The 25,417-nt window shown below is 40.0% G+C and overlaps 1 protein-coding gene across 1 annotated transcript in view; it reads right to left on the bottom strand.

Annotated features, from left to right (window-relative positions):
• The window catches only part of LOC132815039 (zinc finger SWIM domain-containing protein 6), a 195,608-nt gene that overhangs the window by 32,801 nt on the left and 137,390 nt on the right, over positions 1–25,417 (bottom strand). Inside the window, exons 5-8 of the mRNA XM_060823703.1 lie at positions 10,402–10,581; positions 8,182–8,358; positions 7,823–7,969; positions 6,562–6,690 (exon numbers count right to left, since the gene is read on the bottom strand). Of these exons, the coding sequence (XP_060679686.1) occupies positions 6,562–6,690; positions 7,823–7,969; positions 8,182–8,358; positions 10,402–10,581 (633 nt within the window). The remainder of the gene's footprint in view (positions 1–6,561; positions 6,691–7,822; positions 7,970–8,181; positions 8,359–10,401; positions 10,582–25,417) is intronic.

Below are 25,417 nucleotides of genomic sequence, written 5' to 3'. Positions count from 1 at the left end.
CTTGTTGAGTCATGAACAAACTTCATCAGCTACTCCCATCTCAGATTAAACAAGGAACGAAATAACTTTAGATCATTTATTAACAATCCCAGTTCATAGCGTGATTGAATAAAACTGACAATGAGAAAGCACTGTATAATCTGAGAACAGAATTGTCAAAGCATCTCTCTCCATGGGATATTCAAGAACTGAGGCTGGGCAGTCATTCAGACTACTGCCAAATCAGGCTTAGTCATTTCTGGATCAGACCACTAGAGGGATCTCACAGGGTGAATAAAAAAAAACTGAGCACGCATTTCTGTCCAAGGAACTTATGACCCACTTGTCAAAATGTGCTCCACAGTATTCGATAGATCAGACCAATTCTCTGCCATCCCACTTGCCACATCCCCCAGGGGCTCTGAATGAAGTTAGCTCTTGCCAGTCCCAGACTTGTTGTAAGTAACTTCAAGGACTACACATGCAAAGTACGTTCGAGACTTACAGAATTGTTATGGTACACAGGCATTTAGGTCATTTTTTAAAAAATTGTTACCTAGTGCCAATCTTCTCCCTTTGCCCCACATACCTGTGCATTATTTCTGTACAAATAAATCACCCAAAGCCCTCAAATTCTTCAAATGAACCTGCCTCGACCACACTTCCAGACTGTGAATTCCATGCCCTAACTACTTGCTGTGCGAAGATGTTTTTTTCTCCTCATCACTCTTGTTTTGTTGCACATCACTAAACTTATGCCCTCTCACTCTCTTTTTGTTTTTATAAGCAGGAACAGCTTCTCCCTGTATAGTCTCTCCAGTCCACGCAAGTTTGAAAAACTCTCAAATCCCTGCTCAACCTTCACTCCAAGGAGAACAGTACCAATTTCTTTAATCCACCCTCAACTGAGTTTTTTTAAATTCTTAGAATTATCTTTGCAAATCACTTGTGTTCTCTCTGACACATTATCATCTTTCCTTCAAAGTAGCTTTACACAAACATGTCAGCTCAGGTCCAACAAGTGTCTTGTACAAGTTCAACATCACCCACATGTACAATAGGATGAGCCATTTAATACCATGGTGAGGAGAAAGGTCTTCACCAGAGAGTGGGGACTGTGGAATTCTCTGCCATAGAAAGTTTGCGTGGCAAAGCAACTGAGGGCAAAACATCCAAGTGTTTTCAAGGAATTAGATATAGTTTTTGGGACAAAAGCAATCTAAGGGTACTAAGAGAAAGCTGGAACAGTGTACTGAGCTTTGACAATCATCCAACATAACGAATGGCAAAGCTGGCTCAAGAAGGGCTGAATAATCTACTCCTGTTCATACTTTATGCTATATACTCCATAAACCCATTAATAAAGATAACATTGTATTAACTGCTCTCTCCACCAGTCCTGCTACCTTTAATAATCTGTGCACTTAGACAGGTCATTCTGTTATTGCGTGCTATACCGAATTGGATCCTCTATTTTATATTGTCCTTTCAATGTGCTTGTAACCAAAGCACAACACATTTTCGAGCAGTGAACTTTATCTGCCAACTCCACCAACTCAACGTCCTTTGGGAGTTCCACAACATTCTTCACAGTTTTGCCCATTTAAGTGTCAGCTGCAAACTTTGAAATTGTCTACTTACAACAAAGATCAGATTATTAATATAGATCAGGAAAAGCAAGGGTCCTAATACACTATAAACCTTCTTATAGTCTGAGAAACATCCACTGACTATAGAGGAACAGAAATAGGCCATTCAGCCCATCTAGTCTGCTCTGCCATTCAATCATGGCGGATATGTATCTCAACCCTATCCTCCTATCTTCTATGGTTAACCCTTGATCCACGCCCTTACTAATCAAGAATCTCTCTCTCAAATACACTCTATGACTTGGTCTCCACAGCTTTCTGTGGCAATGTGTTCCACAGATTCAGCACCCTCTGGTTGAAGAAATTCCTCATCTCAGTTTTAAAAGGGTCATCTCTTCACCCTGAGACTTTGCCTTTGGACCCGAGACTCTCCTACTACTGCAAGCATCTTCTCCACATTCACTCTACCTTGGCCCCTCAGTATTCTGTAAGCTTCAGTCAGATCCCCCCCCCATATCCTTCTAAGCTCAATCAAGAACAGAAGGGTCACCCAACCTGAAATGTTAACTTTGATTTCTCTTCACAGATACTGCCAGCAACTTTGCTTTTGTTTGAAAGAACAGACCCAGGGGTCTTCAAATGCTCCTATGACAAGCTTTTCATCCCCAGGATTATTCTTGTAAACCTCCTCCAGAACCCCTCCAATGTCAGCACATCCTTCCTTAGATATTTGCCCAAAACTGCTCACCATGTTGCAAATATGGTCTGACCAGAGCTTTATACGTCCTCAGCAGTACATTTCTGCATTTGTATTCTAACCCTCTAGAAATGAATGCAAACATTGCATTTGCCTTTCCAACAGCCAACTAAACCTGCATGTCAATCTCAAGAGAATCGTGAACTAGGACTTGTGCTTCAGATTTCCAAAGCCTTTCCCAGTTTCGAAAATAGTCCATGCGTCCAAAGTGCATAACCTCACACTTTGCTACACTCTATTCCAGCTGTCACTTCTGTGCCCACTCTCCTAGCTTGTCCAAATTCTTCCACAGCCTTTCCACTTCCTCAATATTACCTGTCCCTCCACATTTAATTATCTGCAAACTTAGCAACAGTGAGTTCAGTTCCTTTGCCCAGATTGTTAACATATGTAAGTAATCTAATCTAATACCATGGATCACTGTGGTGGAAACACTGACCCCTGGTGGTCCCACTTGCTACAGAGGTTGTCATGACATCTCTGACAAGGTTGCTGAGAAAATATCTAGAGATAGCATTGCAGGAGCCATACTGCAACAACATCTTGTTTCAAGCATCTGTAACACTTTGGCTCAGAGCCTTCAAATGGTCGAGCTAGAGATCAAAGTGCAGACAACACAGTGCATCAGGAAGAAGTGGCACAAGCAAGTCGGATTGTAGAAAAGGTATAGCACAGAAAGAGGCGATTGTGTCTACCCTAGACATGCAAGAAAAATTTCGAAAATAAACTAGCTGCCCATTCTAAATCCATGTACCAGGGACTGATCCATAGCCTTTTAAATTTCACCAGCTATTGTGTTGGGGTTTGAATCCATGCCAGGCAAAAGTGAGGACTGCAGATGCTGGAGATCAGAGTCCAGATAAGTGGTGCAGGAAAAGCACAGTAGGAAACAATTTCCTGATGAAGGGCTTTTGCCCGAAACATCGATGTTCTTGCTTCTCAGATGCTGCCTGACCTGCTGTGCCTTTCCAGCAATGCTAATCTTGACTTTGAATCAATGCCATCAAAGCCTGTGCTTCTGGAGTAATCGTTCAATGAAATCGCCAATTCAAATTCCTCAATTTTTAGATTTTGTGGAGAATTTGTAAGTTTGTCTCTTCAAAGTTTAAAGAAAAAGCAAATGCTTTGGTTAATGCCTCTACTGTTTCTTTATTCCTCATAATTCCTCTTCTGTGATCACTGCTCCCAATGTGCTATCCAAGTTGTCCCACAGCCTCATGGATGTGCCACAGTGATTATCCAACCAATGTTTCAGCTCAAGTTTCCACAACTGGAGGATGAACAAGTGGACTACAGCATAATGTTTCAGGAGGTGACTCAATGGGAGAAACAGAAAGAAATGGGATTGTGACAGGGAAATGTCTAGTTGTGAACAGGAGTTCTGAAAGCTGTGCTGCCTGCCCTGTGTCAGAGTTAAGGGCAGCTCCACACTGCTGGAGAAAGATTTTGGTGGGGGGGGGGGGGGGGGGGGGGGGGGGAAGAATCCATTGTTACGTCTGATGTCAGAGCTGCAGGAGTTTGAAGATTTATTATAGCTCGAAAGTAATATTCTCTGGGTTACTACCTGGACTAAGCAAAAATTGCTAGAGAGAAAAACAGATCAGAGGGTTAGATGCATGGTGATAGCAAAGAGCTACAATTCAAGACTTGCTTCCTGGACCACGAATACTGGTACAGAGCAAACGGGAAGCTGACACTAACTAAACTGGGCAGGAAGCACTGCCCTGGCAAATTAAACAACTAGTTTAGTTAGGTCAGAAATCAGGCTTTAAGTTAATAAGGAGACAGTGAGGTATGCAGATGCTGGAGATCACAATTGAGAGTGTGTTGCTGGAAAAGCACAGCAGGTCAGGCAGCATCAGATGAGCCAGCCCAAAACGTTGAATTTCCTGCTTCTCGGTTGCTGGTTGACCTGCTATGATTTTCCAGCAATACACTCTCAACCTTAAGTTAATAAGACAAGGGTAGAGAGGATTCAGAAAGGAATAAATTCAAGCATCTGGTTAAGTTCTTAATCATAGAGTCAGAGTTATATAGCATGGAAACAGCTTCCAGTCCAATTCATCCATGCTGACCAAGTTTCCCAAATTAAACTAGTCCTATAATCCTTGAAACCTTTCCTATTCACATACCTGTCCAATTTTTTTTAAAAAATGTTGTAATTGTACCTGCATCCACCACTTTCTCTGGCAGTTCATTCCACATATGAACTATCCACTGCATGAAAAAGTTACCCCTCATGTCCCTTTTTAATCTTTCCTCTCACGTTAACAATATGACCTCCAGCTTTGTACTCCCCTACCTTGGGGAAAGACCTTGACTATTCACATTATCTATGCCCCTTACAATAAGCCTCTATAAAGTCACTGCTCCACCTCCCATGCTCCAGGATAAAAAGGTCCCGACTATCTAGCCTCCCCTTAAAACTCAAACTTTCATTCCTGGCAACATCCTCAAATCTTTTCTGAGCTCTCTCCACATTTAATGGTATAATTCCTATAGCAGGGCTACACACAATACTCCAGAAGATGCCTCACCAACATTTTACACAATTTCAATGTGACATCCTCAATGGGCTGAGCAATGAAGACAGGAAAGCCAAACAACTTCTTAAATTTAAACAAAGGACAAGTCTCGAATTAGCAGAATCCTTGAATATTTTTGAGGCAGAAGTCGATAGATTATTGGTAAACGCAGTGGGGTGAAAGATTATTGGGTCAGGGAATGTGAAGTAATCAGATCAGTCATGACCTTATTGAATGATGGAGCAGCCTATTTGTTCCTAGGTGATAACAGAAGGAATTATGTGGAGGAATAAGGAAACGGCAGAAGAATTAAACATATACGTTTGTTTAAAACTGTGAAGGTAAATCCTCCATTCCTGTTCTGTGTTTCAGTATAAGAGAGGTTGGATAGAGTAGTTAACTTTTTGCACACCCCACCACCCCACCTCCACTGGAGCGTAGGCCAGTAAGAGGTGACCTCAGAGGTTTACAAAATAAGGTGAATGACAGGTGGCCTTTCCCCAGAGTGGGGGATTTCTAGACGAGGCGACTTTTGTTTTAAAAGGTAAAAGATAGATTGATTTTAAAAAGGCATGGGGCATTTGTTTTTTTTAAAACACAATGGTGTGTGAGGAATGAACTTAGAGAGGTAGTGGTGTATGCAGGTGCAGTTAACAATGAATAAAAGACATTTAGGTAAGTACATGAACAACAAAACATTTGGAGGCATTTGGACCAAGTGCAGACAGGCGGGACCAATTTAGATTTTGATTATGGTCAGCATGAAATGGTTGGGCCGAAGTTTGGTTCTGTGTTGTACAACACTGATTAGATTTTATGGGGAATATGAAAGTGAGGAACCAAAAGTTGTAATGACACTGAATGAGTACTCTGGAAGTACAGGCTCTGATGGCATGGATCTGAAATCACTGCCTTCAGCTGGTGTGATTTAAATGCAATTAATAAAATTGGGCATTGAAAGACGTGCACAAAATAACATTCACTTTAAGATTTACCTCCCTCTGAAGGGCTATTAGGGATAGGCAATAAATGCTACCATAACTGGATATACCCACATCCCAAGAAGAATAAAGAAAACAAAAAAACACTGATCAATGTCTAGACCTGATGGGTTGCACCTTAGATCTGTCTTAGATCAAGACAGCAGATGCATTGGTTTTTGACCTTCATTTAACCAATGGTCATATGCATAGGATAGCAAATCTGAATACAGTATAGGTGATTGGACAGAAAACAGCAAAGATGGATGAACAGAACTTTAATGGAATTGCAATCTAACTAATAGAGTGCCTGCTCAGATGGTTGAGAAGCTTTGGAATTCACTACAGCCAGGAATTACAGATACTCAGTCGAGCTGCACATTCAATGACTGAGACTGAAACTTTCAGAATGGAGATTTAAGAGTTTCAGAAAGTGGAGTTGACAAGTGAATGTTCACAGTGATTTTACTGAATACAAAAACTGGCCCAATCAGCTACATGGCATACTCCTGCAGCTCATGTTCTTCACACTGCAACTCAAAATTACAAGTGAAATTACATATTGTGCTTCTTCAACTTCACTCCACCAAAACCATGCTACTGTATGAAAATCAGACCAGTCGTGGGCAATAGTTTGACTATTATCTTTGCATTGCATGACAAAAACATTTGACAAAAATAAAGTGCTCTTTCATTAATTCTTTGAACCATGCTGCCTGTGTCTCACATACCTGTAAATTCAGAAAATCCAGAACTTTCATCATCCACTCTGCAAGCATCCATTAGCGTGCTGAAGAGACAGCCAATAGGGTCCAGCGGATGACCTACCCAGCCTTCAAGGTTGGTTATTGTCGTGATTCCTTTTGTGAAAAGATTCAAGTATTTATGTGGAAGCAATCCATTGCTAAACTGTAATAACTAGCCACTTCCTAACTACAAACATTGATAGATCATCAATGCATCTTTTCTAGGTTCCTGCACTTGAATTGTACTATAAATTAGAACTGAGAGTTCATATTACTAAAATAGATAACAAAAGAACTGTCTCTAATTTGTCTGCTTTAGCATCCGCAGGGGATCAGTGGAAAAGACAGCCTTCTTCAAATCCACTTCATCCAATAATATAAATAATAAAATTGAACCCTTTCTCAAAATGACAAACCATTCAAAAGTGCCTTTAATGTGAAAAAGCACTCCAAGTCTTCAGTTGGAGCATAAAACACCATCTGACACTGAGCCACTTGAGGGAATATTATGGAAATCACCACAAACCGAAGAGACGGGGTAGTAAGATGGAGAGGTTTAGTGATAGTCTTAATCTCAGGAATTCTTTGACACAATTGCCAATGATGGAGAGATCAGAATTCACATTCCACGTTGCTAACATTAGAGGAACACAGAGATCTAAGCAAGCTGTAAGGTTTGAGGAGATGACTGAGACAGCAAGAGTGAGGACATGAGGCCATAGTGGGATCTGAAAACAAGGGTAAACATTTTAAAATTGAAGTATTATCAGAACAGGAGTCACTGCAGGTCAAAAAGCACTGGTGAGTAGAAGGGGACTAGGCATGAGCCAATATCAGTTTCTGGAATAAAGTCAAGTTTACACAGGCTGACCGGCAAAGTATGAGAGTAGGCAAGTGGAGTGATACTGAAGGCATGAATAAGGAATTCAGTGATAGTGGAAGTAATGCGGGGGTTGAGTTGGGTGATGTTACTGAGTTGGAATTCACAGACCCGCTGACAGAAGTGTACATGGCTGAAAGTGAAATATGATACCAAGGCTGCAGTCTGCTTCAGCATCTAACCATTCATAGAGAATGAACATGAGGCACTGAAACGAGGATGGTGTAGTCAATCGGATCAAACACTATTGAGAAGGACAAGGAGGGGCTAGTTTACCAAGGCTACAGTCACACCTGAACTGAAAACATGAAATTGTGATCAAAGTGGATATTTGAAATATGGAAGTTACAATGTTACTCTGCTTACCTTTCCTCTGTGCCTGAAAAATTTCGAGCTGTTTTTGTTGCTGTCGCCTCAGTGTATTGACAATTGCTATGGCTAGTCTCAACGCTTCTCTGGGATATCCATGGGACCGCAATGCATCTACCCGAGCACAAGCTGTAGGGACGTGCTCTATAATTCCAAGGGAGTGCAGGGAATTGTAAAAAAGAGAAAAAAATTAGTGCAATGACTCCATCGAACAACGATTCAGATCCTGGCAGAAGCTCCATATTAATGGAGCCGCAGTTAAAAACAGGCATTGTATTCACAGTCAGGCCTCAAGTAACAGAAAAACTGGACAAAATCACAAGGCATGCAAATGTATTTCTGGTTTAGCCACTTACCATGCCATAGGGGCCAACCATGAGAGTCAAATAGTGAATTTTCACCATCACCATGGTAACAGTAGTTTGTGTAGAGGTCACTGCTGATAATGTGCTGTAAATGGTTGTCCTGCCAGTGGAGATCACATGCCTCAATGGCGCGTGTGAACACAGTCCGATGAGGCCTATTTGCAGTATCTGTCAGTGATTTGAGAAAGATATGTCAATTGTTTCCATTGTTAAAAGAAAAACACAAAAGCAGCAGCTAACAGAATTCACTTCTGTGTAAATCACTGTGGTCTCTACGCCTTTCTCTTAACAACACGTCAAACTGCATTGTGAACATACAGACAGAATAATACGCACATGCCAAGCAATTCCACTAGAATTTCATACATTAAAACATAATTCATGGACACGAAGTAGGCTTGGGGCATCCTGACAGATGTAAGTAAGCATATGTAGCCCACTAGCTGCTGCAGCCTGTACTCAGCACTATAATGTAATGTGCAAGAGACAGCTCTGATGAGAATCAAGCTTTTTATCTAGGTTAGAAGAGAGTGGTGAAGATGGAAACAGATAGTTACAAAGATACATAGATCAAGTGAGTGGGCTTAAGTGGGAGATAATACTCAATGCAAGAAAGTGGAAAGGTCATCCACTAAGTAGAATTGAAAGAAATCGAAGATATGTGCTTAACAAAGAACAGGAGCTGTGAGGAGCAATGGTGCCTATGCACACAAGTCTCAGAATTTGGTTTATAGGTTTTAAAAAAAAATAAAAGAGTAATCAAAGAAACTGCTGAAACACTAGACCTAATTCTAAGGAGGCTGGATTAAAAAATGGGAAGAGCCTCTTCAGCTGTACAGAGCCATTCCAGTTGGGAGAAGTTCAAAAGGTTAAGAGAAATCAACACAGCAACGATAGAGAAACGATTGCCACCGTTGGGACAATCAAGAAAGGAACAGAATATTCAGGTTCAGGTAGGTCATTTAGGTGAGAAATCCATAGCATTTTCTCAGCCCCAGAAATATGAAACTGGAGTCTCCCAAAGGCAGGATGCAGAGATCCTTGAGAATTTCAAGATCTAGATAGTCTTCTAGCTAAATATATCAAGGGCTGCAGAACAAGTTGATAAATGACTCTATGAAGTTGAGATTAGATTAAGCACAAACAGAATGACTCCAGTGGCTGAATGGCCTCTTCTAGTTGCTATGTTTTATACTCTTACACTGGTTTTCCTAGCATTCAGGAAAAATAAATGCTGAAAATGACAACTTGATTTTTGTTTCTCTGCAGCTGCTGGTACTGCGGCATTTGCACTCTTCTGCAAATTGAGCAGATTGCACATTACCAGGAGCTCCACTGAATCAAGAGATCTCCTGCTCCTAGTTGCAAAAAAATCTTTTCATGGTCTATGAAACAATGATGTGAAAGTTACTTCACATAAAACAAAACCAAATTTCTAAGTGTTGGATGTTCCACACATTCTTAAAAACTCTAAACTTAACAACAATCAAATATCACAAATTACAATCATTCCAGTTTTAGTCATTACCAAAATGGAAAATTACTTCAATAAAATAATTTTCCTTCAGCTGTAATTAAATTTGAGACAGTCATGGTCTGTTTATCTCAGTTGTACAAAAGTTTAAACTTGAACCTCCAGAAGAGATATGAAAACTTGTTCGTAGTTTTGAGTTTTTAAATCTATACCTATAGTTTTTTTTACTCAAACCTTTTTTCCCTTACACCTCCATCAACTTCATTTTTAAAAATGTATCCACTGTGCATTTAAATAATAGTTTGGTGTTTGTTTACACCCACATTTCTAGGATGCATTCCATTTCCTCTAAGTAAATATATAATAAATAATGCCAACTGCACCCTTTTGGTAATAACTTTACACTCCTGTCCTTCAGCTACTTACTAGCCCATGAAAACATTGTTTCCTTATTTACTTTAGCGAAATCCTCCAACAATTATGTACCTTTGTATACTAGGGGAAGGAGTCCCAGCTTGACATACAACATTATAAATATATTGCTTCATAATATGCAAGTACCACTGTCAAGGACAGCATTTGATGTAGCTTTCTAACTGCCCTTGAGAAGTCAGACCATTCCATTTGCATCTCGATTCCTACCATCAGCACCAAACAACACTAAGTTGCAGAACAACCAGAAAGAGTACTATTGCATTATAATCGACTGGAGAATAAGTCCTTAAATTATTCCTCACCTTGGTTAGCATTTGCACCCTGAGGCAAAGCATTGGTTAAATTGGGCAGCTCATTGCCATGGTTTCCATCCTCCCAGGGACAAACATCAACACAGTTCCATTTTTTGAGCTGCTTTAGCCAACCTGCTTTCTGTTCAGGCTTGCAATGGGGATTTAAGACTATACACATCCACAGAGCACCTAAGAAAGCAAAAACAGACAGGCATTAAAATGATGCCAACAAAATCTCAATTTTGAAACACAAACTGGAAATTTAAATTTTCATCAACATTAATAAATATTGAGAGCAAATAGTCTCCAGTCATAGTGCCAATTTACATAAATAGCAAAAAGGCCTTTTAGTATTTGGCATTTTTCATTTCTCAATTGTGATTAACTCATGATAAAAGGGTCTCATAACTGGAATTTAACCAGCTATTAGAATATCATTTTTACAGAGCAAGTATGCTAAATAAACACAAGGCCGACAGAAATCTCAGTGCGTAAAGCTTCTGATAAAGTTAAGAGGGTGCACGCAGCATATACATTCACCACACTGTATTCACCAGAAATTAAACAATGTACTTCTAGCTTATTTTTCCATCATTAATTATGTAATTCAGTGATAAAGATGTGACATGTGTGTGCATGGTTGATGTTCTATAATAAAGCTTTTCTTAGCTTTGTAATTAAGAACTCCTATTGGAATAAACTTCAGACCAATCAACCAATCTGCTTAGAAAACTCTGATCAAATTTTGACAGCTATGACAAGCAACACCACAGCAACCGAGAAATTCCACAGGGTTTGAAAATAAAGTGAATTTGTCTCATCTCGCAATGTCAATGGATCCTTTTAAAAACAGGACTGCAGAATACGGATACATCTCATCAAAAACCATCAGTTCTTGAGCAATACTCTATGTAGGCCGCACTTTGTTGAAAGCAGTTAAACAGCTTGAAGTGTTATTTACAGGCAAACAGTCCAACAAACAGGCACTTGACACTATCCAGCGCAAAACAGTTTACTTGATTGACACAAAAAACAAAGTTACAGCACAGGTACAGGCCCTTCAGCCCTCCAAGCTTGCACTGATCCAGATCTTCCATCTAAACCAGTCACCTATCCTCTTGCTCCCTACCCATTTATGTATCTGCCTAACAACTGCGTTAACAATACTATTGTGCCTGCATCTAACATCTCTGCTGGCAATGTGTTCCAGGCACCCACCACCCTCTGCGTCAAGAACTTTACACACGTATTTCGTTTAAACTTTCCCCCCTCACTTTGAACCAGTGACCCCTAATAATGGAATCCCCTACTCTGGGGAAGAAACTTCTTGCTATCCATCCTGTCTATACTGCTCATGATTTTGTAGACCTTAAATCAAGTCCACCCCCAACCCAACCTCCGTCTTTCCAATGAAAATAATCCTAATCTACTCAACTTCTCTTCATAGCTAGCACCCTCCATACCAGGCAACATCCTGGTGAACCTCCTCTGCACCCTCTCCAAATCAGTCACATTCTTTTGGATATGTGGTGACTAAAACTGTACACAGTATTTCAAACGTGGCCAAACCAAAGTCTGATACAACTGTAATATGACCTTTCAACTCTTGTATTCAATACTCCATCCGATGAAGGAAAGCATGGCGTATGCCTTCCTGACCACTCTATTGACCTGTGTTGCCACCTTTAGTGAATAATGACCTGAACACCCAGATCTCTGTATTTTTCCATTTACTGTTTAGTTTGCTCTTGAATTGAATCTTCCAAACTGCATCACCTCACATTTACTCAGATTTAACTCCATCTGCCATTTTTCTACCCAACTTTCCAATCTATTTATATTAGGCAGTATTCTGACAGTCACGTTCACTACCTGCTGTTCCACCAATCTTAGTATCATTGCAAACATGCGAATTGGACAACTTATAGCTTCCTCCAAAATCATTTAAGCATATCACAAACAATGGTCCCAGCACAGAACCCTGTGGAACACCACTGGTCACAGATCTCCATTTTGAGAAACTCCCTTACACGACTACTCTATCTCCTGTTGCCCAGCCAATTCTCCATCCATCTAGCTAGAACACTCTAGATCCCATGCAACTTCATCTTCTTTAGCAGCCTTCCACGGAGAAGGTGAAGTCGCATGGGGTCAAATGCCTTAGTGACGGCCTTGTAAATGATATCTACAGCCCTTCCCTCAACTAACCAACTTTGGCACTTCCTCAAAAGAATTCTATTAAGTTGGTAAGACATAGCCAAAATGATTTTGTGCAGATAAGGTTATCACTGATAAGCCCATTTTCTTCCAAATGGGAATAGATTCTATCCCTCAGTATCTTCTCCAACAGCTTCCCAATCACTGATATCAGGTCCACCAGTGTATTACCATCTAGATTATCCCTGCTACCCTTCTTAAAAAAGGGGACAACATTAGTAATTAGCAGTCCTCCGGGACCTCAACAGTGTTCAAGGATACTGCAAAGATCTATTAAGGGCCAGCTGTTTTCTTTCTCCCTTCCCTCAGTAACCTGGGATAGATCCCATCCGGACCTGGGGACTTGTCCACCTTAATGCCTTTTAGAATACCCAACACTTCCTCCCTTCTGATGCCAACTTAACCTAATCAAATATCTATCCCTAACCTCAACATCAGTCATGTCTCTCTCCTTGGTGAATACTGATGCAAATAACTCAGAATCTCATCCATTTTCTGACTCCATGCATAACTTGCCTTTGTCCGTATGCACACTTAATTTTTCCATTTAGCTAGTCTCAATTTCACCTGTCATCCATGGTTCCCTAACCTTGCCATTTCTATCCCTCATTTTCACAGGAACATAGCTCTCCTAAACTCTAATCAACCTCTCTTTAAAAGCCGCCCACATATCAAATGTGGATTTACCCTCAAGCTGCTGCTCCCAATCTACATTCCCCAGCTCCTACTGAATTTTGTTATAGTTGGCCTTTCCCCAATTTAGCACTTTTTCTTTAAGACCACTCACATCTTTGTCCATGAGTATTCTAAAATTTATGGAATTGTGATCACTATGCCCAAAGTAATCTTCTACTGAAACTTCAACCACCTGGCCAGTCTCATTCCCCAACAGCAGGTCCAGTATGGCCCTTCCCAAATTGGACTAATTACATACCACTCGAGGAAACCCTCCTGGATTCTCCTTACAAACTCTGCTCTAAGTAAATCCCAGTCAATGTTGGGAAAAGTTTTATTCTCCTATCACCACCACCCTATTGCTCTAAGTCTTTTCATAATCTGTTTACATAGTTGTACCTTTACGACATCCACAAGCAACCAATCCACCACCACCAACACTCAGCAGTAGTGTGACCTATCTATAAGATGAACCCCAAAAAAAACCAAAGATCTCAGACAGAATCTTCCAAACCCATGACCACTTCCATCTAGAAGGGCAAGAGAAATATCACAAGCTGCAAGTTCCCCTCCAAGCTACTCACCATCCTGGCTTGGAAATGTTATCAACATCCCTTCACTGTGCCTGGGTCACAAAGTCCTGGAATTCCATCCTTAATGGCATGATGGGAAAACCTACAACATGGACTGCAGTGCCTCAAGGTGGTAGCTAACTAACACCTTCTCAAGGGCAACTAGGGACGGACAATAAATGTTAGCCAGACAGCAATACCTAAGTCACATGAATGAATTTTAAAAAACTTGCCATGATCATTCAGCTCCTGACCTCATTGCAAACATGGTTCAAACACTCTAAGCTTGACCCTACCCAGGGCAAAGCAGTAACATGTTGTGCATCATTCACAAGATACATTGTAGAAAGTCCCAAGATTCGTAAGACATCACCTTCCAAACCCATAACCTTCCGTCTAGAAGGCAAGATCAGTAGATACATGGCAACAGCATTATCTACAAGTTCCTTGCAAGCCACACATCATTCCAAATTGGAAATACACAGCTATTTCTTCAGCTTTACCAGGTCAGACACTAACAGTAGCATGGGTACCCTTACACAGCACATTGACTGCAGTTGGTCAAGGCAGCAGATCACCACTACCTCGTCAAGAGCAACTATGGAAAAAACCTTGCCTAGCCAGTGAAACCTAGTAGTGAATGAAAAAATATGTTTTGGTCAGACCACAGAAACACTGGTATTAAGTGTCAGATGTGGTTTTCACAACTTAGTTCCTGTCCAATGCCCACCTTATCACAACATGAAGCCATCAGGGCAGAAAGTGTTGAACATAATATAATTCCAAACTAAATACCATGAAGTGGTCTTGCGCAGAAACAAAGATAACATGTAGTCAGAATAATTTGCTATTACAATGAACAATAAATATCAATTTTTGAGCCATTGGTCAACCTCACAATAAATGGCTCCAAACAAGGTCTAAAATTAATCATTTTTACACACTCTTCATTAATTGTTGCCTGGTTAGCAACGCGTGTTTGCACAGGTGTGCAAAACTGTGGGCCTCAGCAAGCAAACTTTTATGAATAAAAGCATTACATTCATCTACTGCAGAATGATTTTGGAGCCTGCAGCTCAATTCAGGCTTGCAATTCAAAAGTAATGAAAAAAAATGCACAAGTGTCAATTTTGAGAGACAGGAAGATGGATAGTGCAGCTCTTGGCTCATACCCCTTCCCCCACTCACCACAGCACGCATGCTTCTAAATAATTAATCCATGCTTGACAATGTGCGGATCACACACTGCTAATACACACCTATTTAAGGCTACAACTGCCACAAATTTAGATGGACTGTCGCAACCACATACCAATTACTACTGCAGCCGGTGTGTGGCTAAAATGCACTTCTCTTGCCTAAACAGAAACTTGGGGGAATGAGGGAGATGCAGTGACGAAGTTGTGCTTCATGGTCTTAATGGATTTATGACGAAATAGAGCCAACAGATTTTGATCATCCAATACAAAGTATAATTCTGGTGGAAAACAAACTTCCATTTGATTCATAGTCATAACATGCTTGGCTACCTTGAACCATACAGTTGAACTCAAAGTCTAACAACACTATTTAGTTTTATATCCAGGATAATTTATAAAGAATTCAAATTATGTTTGACTGGTACATAAGAGATTCTTTAGTGTAAGTATGCAAATATCATATTTCCCATTAAATAACTGGATACTAACTCACACAGCGCTATGCAATTTCATATTCATGCCACTGGGGAAACAGTACGAATAAATTACAACTGATGTATAGGAAAGCTCCAGAGAAATGTTAGTTCAGCTTCTGTTACCAGAGGAAAAGACACAAAAAACAAACATGCTGCTAAAAAGGTTTTTAAAAGATTGTGATAACCCTTCCATTTCAACAATAATTAATTCCAATAAAGTTTACAAGCAGATCAAAATTGTGTGATTTGTCAATTGCTTAGTTACAACCAGTCACACATTTGAAACTATTACCTGAATTGACAAGCTCTCCTGTACCACTGGCTGTATTTTGCTGTTGCAGGCCTGGTCCCGGTGTTTAAAATAATAAGGCAAGTGATAAATGCAGGTCAGCAAAGACATATATGATAGAGTTGGTTTGGTTTGGGATGAGACACAGGCAGAGCTCAAATGAGCTGGAAACTGTCTGGAGTGACCTCGAGTCACAGTCTTGGAGGCAACAAGCCAATACAGAGGAACCTCGATTATCCGAATACCAATTATCCGAAGGAGATCTCCAAGTCCCGATGGAAACATTATATCAAAGATCGCATCTTTTGTTTACAGTGATTACACAGGCACAGTCGCCAAATGACTGACCTCCCCCCTCTCTCTCTCTCTCCACACTTTCCTGGAGTTCTACACAGGCATGCACCCTAAACCCCCCCTTCCCTCGATAATCTCTCCAACATTGCCCTGTACTGGGCAAAGGTAGAATCAGTCAAAAAGTTGCAGTAAAATGTTGTGCGTATGCACGCACTATTTGGCAACTTACCCCACAAAGGCAGCGGCAGCAGTCTTGTTGTTGGTGTACAGTCTGGCTGCCTCGGAGAGGGGGCAGGGGTGCACAGGGTTGGGGAGCCAGGAGGGCAGTGTTGGATGGGGTTAGGGGCGAGGAGCAGTGTTGCATAGGGTTTGTTGGGGGTGGGGTGTCAGGGGCGGGGTTTCAAACACTGTGCTGCTGCAGTCCCCTGAACGGGAAGCAGACTTTAAAAACTCCGAGCCCCAGAGGAAAGGCATTTAATCGATTAACCGAATAATTGATTATCCGAACGAAATAGTGCCCGCCCATCACGTTTAGATAATCGAGGTTCCTCTACAAAAATATTTGAATAGTTTAATCACAAATGGCAAAGGTAGGCAATGGAATTAGATTCCCTGCAGTGTGGAAACAGGCCCTTCGTCCCAACAAGTCCTCACCAACCCTCCAAAGAGTAACCCACCTGGGCCATTTCCCTCTGACTAATGTACCTAATACTATGGGCAATTTAGCACGGCCAATTCACCTAACTTGCACATCTTTGGAATGGGGGAGGAAACCGGAGCACCTGGAGGAAACCCACGCAGACATGGGAGAACATGCAAACTCCACACAGTCACCCGAGGCTGGAATTGAACCTGGCACCCTGCTGCTGTGAGGCAGCAGTGCTAACCACTGAGCGTCATCTCAGTGGTGTAGAGGATTTGGAGTCAGATGCATCTTGGTGTTGATCATGTCACACAGCACCACATAACAGGTGGCATGAACTGGGCAATGAGTTTCTCTTGTATTTTGAGTTAAAGTTCCATTTACGAATAGAGAAGTTTCAACTGTAATACCATGCAGTAATGTGGTTTAATTCAGGAATCCACGAACCTGATAGTATTTGCAGCATTTCAGTTCCCAATAATTCTGCCAGCAACTTGATATCAAACGATGTACAAATTTATTGAAAAAAGGCTTCAGGGTAACTATCCACTCACACAACAGTTTAGTTGAAATACTGCAAACGCTGCCCACTAACAATAGGTCACCATTCCGGGTAATTATACAATTTACATTTTCTTCAAAGACAAAGCTTGATCATGTGCAGCAGACAAGCCCTCAGCATACAGCCTTCTCTCAGACGAGTGTCATGGTATGGACTCAGGGTCCTCAGATGACTGAATGTTTGATTTTTTTGTCCTAATTCACTCCATTATTGAATTAAACTTTGATGTATTGGTCTTGACATCTGCTTCAAGCTGATTGTATTGTGTATGATACTTTAATCACTCCCTGTGCATTTTACAGTGGCTGCCTGATTAATGCAATAGATTACCTGGGCTATCGAAGGCAAGTGGGAATCATTGCCCTTTTCCAAACTACACTTTTCATTTGTTGAAAAGCAGACTACATAACTGCATTAAAAAACAACCCAAGTTGAAGTAAATTAAAGGACTTCATGAAATATTTTTGAATGCGGCATCTAAATACATTTTCACACAAATATTTCCTGTTAGTTTTGAACCATTGTAGTCAGGGGCTTGGTTCGCAAGGAGGGACGAAGTGGGTGGAGGAGAGTCACAAATAAACAAATATAATTGCTCTTTGTTCTACGATGCAAAATCAAATCAAAACAATTTATCCAAGTTATCAAGCAACTGTTTGGCTGAAGAAAAATGAGAACTGACAAACACAGATTATGTGAAATCAGATCAAAAACTGCTTATGGTTTGTGTCTGCTGTGAACTGTTAAAATATAAAACTATTGAATACTCTTCAAATGAGGTCAGTTCACAGTTAAAATAAAAAGCAAGTGAAAATTGAGGAATGTATCCTGAAGATGGGATCTTGGTTGGAGTTTCCAATATTTGTTAAGGCAGAGTTAGCCTACCATTAAATTTGTTATTGTAATCCCTGTGTTGACAAGCTGTTTGGGGGCCCATCACTCTGAAGTATAGCAGACACTCATCTAATATTCTTCTACCTCAGTGGTTTCATCAGATTAAGCATCAGGGATTTAATTTAAGAGTTTCAGCTTTATTAGGCTGTCATGAGAATGGCCCAGCTTTGGTAACAGGATCTGCTCTTAGGAATGACAAATATAATGAATCTTCCATACTACACTACAGCAACAAATAGTTCTTTTGCAGTGACATTTTAAATGCATTTTTTATTTAACTCTTTCACTAGATGTTTCTTCATGAAAATTCTGAATCTACCACTATACAGAAGGTTTATTTTTGTCAAAACGAAAAAGGTTTAAATGATTTTATTTATCTTGGCACAAGGACATCAGAATGTAGCATGCCCTTGTTCATGATAAATGGGGAATTCTGCCTCAAAACGTAATCCCCATAGTCAAATCATCTATAAACAGACTATCTTCAGAGTGAGAAAGCGTTCATCTCACAGTCAGCTTCAGACAGTAACTCGTGACATTTGTATTCAGGTCCTGCTTTTCCATGTGGCTAAAGGGCTTCCAATTTCATTTCACAGCCAGAAGCCTGCAGAAACACCAATTAACTTGCAGATCCCATTTGCTGACAAAAAAAAATCAGCTTCACTGCAATGCCTAGTATCTAGCAGTGCTCAGCATTTAATTCCAAAGCAGAGCCTTGAAGCAATGTGATGCTGTCACTAGCGCACAGAGTTAACTGAGCCATTTGGCTTACATGGAAACCCTATTCACTTCAGCATTCTGCATGTCACCTTTCGTTATTGTACAAAATCATAACCTCGTTCACGAGCAGCAACTTTATCAAGCCTCAAGTCAATGAAAAGGTATCGGAAAAGGTTCCCTTCATTTCAAAGCCAATTCATAGAGCCCATACATATAGACCAGGAGGCAATGAGAGCTTTAAGGGATCAGCAGATATAACCACCGTAGGCAAGAACCTATTCAATTCACAACAGAAGATTTCAATGCACTTTGCACTGGGATTAAGGTCAATTGCTTTATCCTTTCAGAGATTATGCCCAAATAACCTCAGAACAATTATTGAGGGGGGAACATTACAACAAGATTGCCACTGCTATTAAAACACTCTAGGAGCATTTTACGTCTGGGAAAAGTAACACTCTTGTGCATAATTATAATTATTATTCATGAGTCAATTGTAAGATCTAAGTACCTTCATCCATGCCAGCTTCGTAATTTAAAGTTATCCCTTTTGCATTCTTTGTTTTCAAGCAAGTACTACTCCTCAAGCTTGCTCCCAGACTAACACTAATGCTAAACTTTAAGTGTTCAGGAGGTATGTTGAGAATGACGAAGGAGGATACAGAGCACATTTCCTAATTGCCAAGCACAATCGCAAGCTGAGAATTTTATGAATCTTCGCCATGAAGATGGACATAGTATTCTGTGGAGATGCACAACAAATTTGTCTCTGCTAATCAACACCAGAATATGTTTGGAAATGCTATAATTATTTAGAAATAGTCAGTGCACTGCATCCTTTAATGATGAAGGTTTATGATATGATGATGATGATTATTATTATTTGGAAGTTTGGAGCAAGAGACCAAATGTGGAAAGATGCTTGAACATTGTTACAACTCTTCAGGAAGAATTGAGAAGAGGGAGTGGCGACTGAGTGGATCCAGCAGGGTTGAAGGTATTTCAATTTAGGCAGTGTCCTATGGCAGCCATTGCTATCTCAGAGCATATCATTCCAATATTTCAGTTCATTATCCCACTTGGGATCCTGGCCCCAACTTTGGGAAGCCCTGGTCTAGTCCTTGTCTCGCTACTACAAGTGGAACCAGTGTGCGCACTGTGGCAGTTGTGTTTCCTGTATTGCAACAATGACTACTTCAAGTAGCAGTTTGACTGTAAAATACTTTTGTCACAGCTTGAGCTTGTGTCAGGAGGTACATAAATGCCAGTTCTTTCACATTATCAATGTAATTGTTTATTAAATTATTTAACAAAGCATTTTTATGCAGCATCTCTAAAATAACTATCCCAAGTTTCTTCACCGATATAAGGCAGACAAATAGATTTGGGAACAAAAAGAGGTTGTTGGAAAACCTCAGCAGGTCAGGCAGCAGCTATGAAGGGAAATCAAAGTTAGCATTTCGGGTCCGGTAACCCTGCCTCTGGTGTTCTGAGGGAGGGTCATTGGATCAGAAACACTAACTTTGATTTCTCTCCACAGATGTTGCCAGACTGCTGAGCTTTTCCAGCAACTTCTGCCTTCATTTCTCATTTAGAACATCCACAGTTCTTTCGGTTTTTATTTCGTAGATTCGGAAGGCTGACTGGTCACCTCAAGTTTTTTAGAATCATGAGATGCATAGATAAGGTGAATAGGCAAGGTCTTTTCCCCACAGTAGGGGATTCCAAACTAGAGGGCATTGGTGTAAGGTGGGAGGGGAAAGATTTGAAAAGGAACCAGAGGGGCAACTGGGTCACACAGAGGGTGGTGCGTATATGGAACGAGCTGCCAGAGGAAATTGTAGAGACGAGTATGATTTCAACATTTACAAGGCACTTGGACAGGTATAGCAATAGGAAAGGTTTAGAGAACAGATAAAGCACCAGCAAATGAGACTAGCTCAGTTTAGGAAACCTGGTCAGCATAGATGAGTTGGACCAAACCCTGTGTTTCCATTCTGTATGACTATGTGCTCTTTCAAAGAAGAAATAAGGAAACAAAAGAGAACAGAACCAAGGGTCATAGAATGAAAGCAAAAGGGCAGCGAGGGAAAAATCCTAGCGATACATTAACGATCAAAACAAGATGTTCCAGAGACAAGACAATAAAACTATAGGCTGTTTTTGTGAATACACTTAGCATCATAAAGAAGTGAAGACATTGATAGCGCACATTCAAGTCAATAAGGACAATCCTATATCCATTACATAAAGCTGGTTGCAGAGCAACAAGGGTCTTGAATGTCAGGGGTATTAAAACTTCATCAAGTTTCCTGTTCTTTTTGAGGGGTGATAAGTAGCTCTAAAGTCAAGGATGGTATTTGTAATAGTTGATGACCTTGGTTCAAGAGATTAGGAGGGAGAATCCATTTGGGTAACTATGAAAAATAATTGAGGAAATAAATCACTATTGAAAGGTGTCCTACAGGCTCCTAGACACTTACCACAATATGGGGGCGAAGTATTCAAGCATTGGACAATTATTCAAAAGAAATAGCAATAATTATGGTTCAGTCTCATCAACATATAAACTGGAAAAAATCATAAGGGTAGCAGAAGCCTGGGTGAGGAGCTCATAGAAGGCTTCAGAAATAGTTTCTTACAGCAGATTCTTAAACCACATTCTGGAATCAACCAGGGAGCAAGTTATGTGTAACTTGGTATTGTGTAATATTTCATGATTAATGACCCCGTTTAGCTGTGCCCAGAGTAGAATGGAAAGTTGAGTTGGCTGACATAACCAGGCTAAGAGAAAGACCATTAGAATCACAGTGACAGACATTTAAGGGGATATTTCAGAATAAGCATATTCCCACCATAAAGAAGTGAGGACTCACTGCTATGGATAACTAAATAAGTTACAGAACGCATATAACTCAAGAAAAAAAGTGTATAATTGCGCAAAGGAGGAGTGCCAATTCTGCATAAAAAGCACCATTGCAGAAACTGTAAATCAAGAGGTGGAAGGGAGAGAAGAGCTTGATGAAATCACAATTGCAAGGAAGTAACACTCAGCAAACAGACAAGAGCTGCAAGATTACATGTCCTCAGATGGATTTCATCTTAGGGTTTGCTAGTGAGCTAATAGATTTGTTAGTGTTAATTTTCCAAACTTGCTTCTATCAGCCTCAGGAGTCATCAAAGAGGGAGGCAGAAAACAGGAAACTAAAGACCAGTTAGCTTGGTGTCTGTTATGGGGAAGATGTTGTAATCAATCATTAAAAGGGAGTATACTTGCACATTTAAAGCTCATTTAATTGGAAACAGTCAACATGGTTTTATCAAAGGGAAATCAAGTCATACCAATTTATTGGAATTGTTTGACAAAGGGTATCCTATATGTACTGTACTTGGATTTCCAGACATGGCTTGCTAAGTTGTTACATGGGCTTCAGCAGAAAGTAAAATGTCAGTGTAGGGAGTATGTTGGCATGGATAGGAGATCAGTTGGCTGTTGGAAAACAGAGTATGCTAAATGGCTCTGTCTGATTGGCAGGATGTGATAAATCTAGTTCCACAGAGGCCTCAAAAATATTGACAATTTACATCAATGACTCTGACCAGGAAAGAGAAGGAATTGTAGCTAAATTTACAGATGACCCAAGATTAGTAGGAAAGTAGATTGTGAAGAAAACATAAGGAGGTTGCAGACAGATATTGATAGGCTCAATGAAGGGGGAACAGTAGATCAATTGCGATGCAAGAAAACACTTAAGTGGAAAACAAATACAGAATTCAGAGTTTCGGAGGGATAGATGTGTCCTAGTGCATGAGACACAAAAGCAATCTTACGTAGGTACAGCACCACAGTAAAATGTGGCTAATGAGATAAGAATTGAACATAAAAAGTAAGGATGTTTACGCTTCAACTATACAGTGTGTTGGTGAATACCACATGCAGTTTTGGTTCCACACTTCAAGGAGGAAAGGTGTATCACTTATTACCCACTCCTAATTGTCTCTTAACTGTCTTCTGGGTAATCATATTACTGTGGATCTGGAGTCACATGCAGACCAGATCAACTAAAGATAGCAGTTTCCCTTCCCTAAAAAAAAGGAAGCTAATGAACAAGATGGCTTTCCTGTAAATCTGGATTGGTTACACGATTGTCTTTTCATTCTGGATTTTTAGTGAATTCAAATTTTATCATTTGCTCTGGTGGGATTCGAACCTACATCTCAAGAATGTTAGTTAACCCAGGGTTCTGGATTACTAGTCCAGTGACATTACAAGTACCACTGTGGGACATAAATGCATTGGAGGTGGCTCAGAAGAAGTTTAATAATTTGCTAACTGAAATGAATGTGTTGTTTTAAGTTGATAGATTGGACACACTGGATTTGTTTTGTTTCCCCAAGAGTTTAGCAGTGTATGACTGAAGGTTCATTTACAGGCATGCAAACAACATTTCCAGACAACACTCTACCAATTTCAGACTCAAAGAAAAGTAAAAACTAAAACGGTTTCCCCTTGTCAATATATAAATACAAATTAAACTTTAAAGTTATACCTGGTTCAGTCCATTTTATACACAAAAACACAAAAAAAAAGCAAAAAAAATTGACCACTTGGCCTTTTGAATCTGCTTCATCATTCAATAAGATCGTAGATCTCTTGTGCTTCAAATTCCATATTCTCATCTACCACCTTGACTGACATTGATTGGCTTTATGGAAATGTAGATGATGTGTATAATTAGCTTGACCAGGTGGACATGGAGACAATCTTTCCTCTTGTGGGTCAGTCCAGAACTAGGGGGCACCGCTTTAATATTAGGGGTCACTCTTTCAGGACAGAAAGGAAGGGACTATTTTTCTCCTTGAGGGTTGGGTGACTCTGCCTCAGAGAGTGGAGGTGATGGGACATTGAATATTTAAGATAGAGGTTGATAGATCATTGTTGGGCAGAAGTAATCAAGGATTATCACTGGTAGATAGGAATGTGGAATTCAAAACTCAAAAGATCAGCTTTGATCTTACTAAATGGCAGAGCAGGCTCAAGGGGATGGATGGTTAACTTTTGCTGCTACTACTTGTATTCAGACATAAAATTATTCCTGATTAATCAAACTTAAAATGGATTGAACATTTCGATATGTGTTGAGAAGGGAAGAGAGTTTGGTTTTATTTTTGAGTTTTGTGACAGATAAATTGGTTTACACCCAATTTAAAATGTCTTGAAGAAAACTTGAGAAGAATCGCTCAGCACTCTGGAAAACAAAAGAGGGAAAAAGGGCTTTATGGGTGTCTTATGACAGAAGAAGGTGGAGTCAGAAAAATATTAATTTTAGCAAGAGAAAGCCATCCAGGTCAGAGTGTGTGCAGGTTTCTTTCAGAGAGAAGCAGATTATTCGAAGATAAGGACTCTAACATCATCAGTAGTGTAGTGTCACAGTCAGGAAAGAGACCCTGAATGATTTTGAAGTGGAGAGAAACACCTGACATAGAAAGCTTTAAGTCAAGCAGAAAGAAATCTACAAGGCTGCTAAATTTACGAGCTCTTCCTGACTGCTCTCAGATTTTTTTTTAAAACACATTAAATAGAAAATATAGCATCAAATGAATGCAGAAGTTTGCCAGAAAATACAGAGCCATGCACACAGAACAAGGAACAAAATCCACTCCTGTGTTCGTATGAAACAGAGTGGCCCTCTATTAAGGTTTGTGTCTCTAAGGTTGTTAAAAGAGAAGTGCTGGATCTTATTTCTGATATTAATAATTATGCATCTCAAATAGTTCTTGTATAGTTTAAGATAGTTTGGTTGTTTCCCTGGTGTGCAATTACTAAATTATCAACATTTAAGTACAGAGGAACCTCAATTATCCAAAGGACATGGGCAGGGAGTATTTCACTCGGTTAGTCGAATGCCAGCTAACAGTTAGCCAAGTATCGGGACCTTGCGATCTAGCTCGGATAATCTGAAACTCATTTAATCGAATGTCAGCTAATCAATGTTTCTCTGTACATTGGCAGGCCATTATATGTTAAGTGATTGACCATCATAGTGAACAAATTGCAAAAAGACAGCTCATGGTCCATCAATCCAGGTTTAACTCTAGAATTTTACTTTTCTAGTATTCACATGAGCTGCAAACACAACATTTGAGGACTTGTCAAAATCTCAAATAAAAAACCTGCAGCTGTAACAGCCAAAAATTATATATTCCAAATAGCAATCTCATGTTATCAAGATCAACATAGCACAGGTCAGAATTGGCATAGTGGAAAATTTGAGAGAACTTTTTCTTGTCTAAATATGTTTGGAAGTCTGAATTCATATCACCCCCGAAAAGAAACCTTAACTTCACTAAAACCACATATTTAGATTAGCTTCCCTGTAAGAGGACAATGAAAACTTATTCTATTCACAAACCTGCAATAACAGTCAAAACTAGTATTTGGTGGTTGTTTTGAAAGTAGCTTTTAAAAGTGAAAAAAGAAACA

This window comes from Hemiscyllium ocellatum, chromosome 1 (assembly GCF_020745735.1).
Source record: "Hemiscyllium ocellatum isolate sHemOce1 chromosome 1, sHemOce1.pat.X.cur, whole genome shotgun sequence".
In the NCBI taxonomy this organism is placed as follows: Eukaryota; Metazoa; Chordata; class Chondrichthyes; order Orectolobiformes; family Hemiscylliidae; genus Hemiscyllium; species Hemiscyllium ocellatum.
Note: the sequence above shows the minus strand (reverse complement) of the source record. Positions and strands in the feature narration are given on the sequence as shown.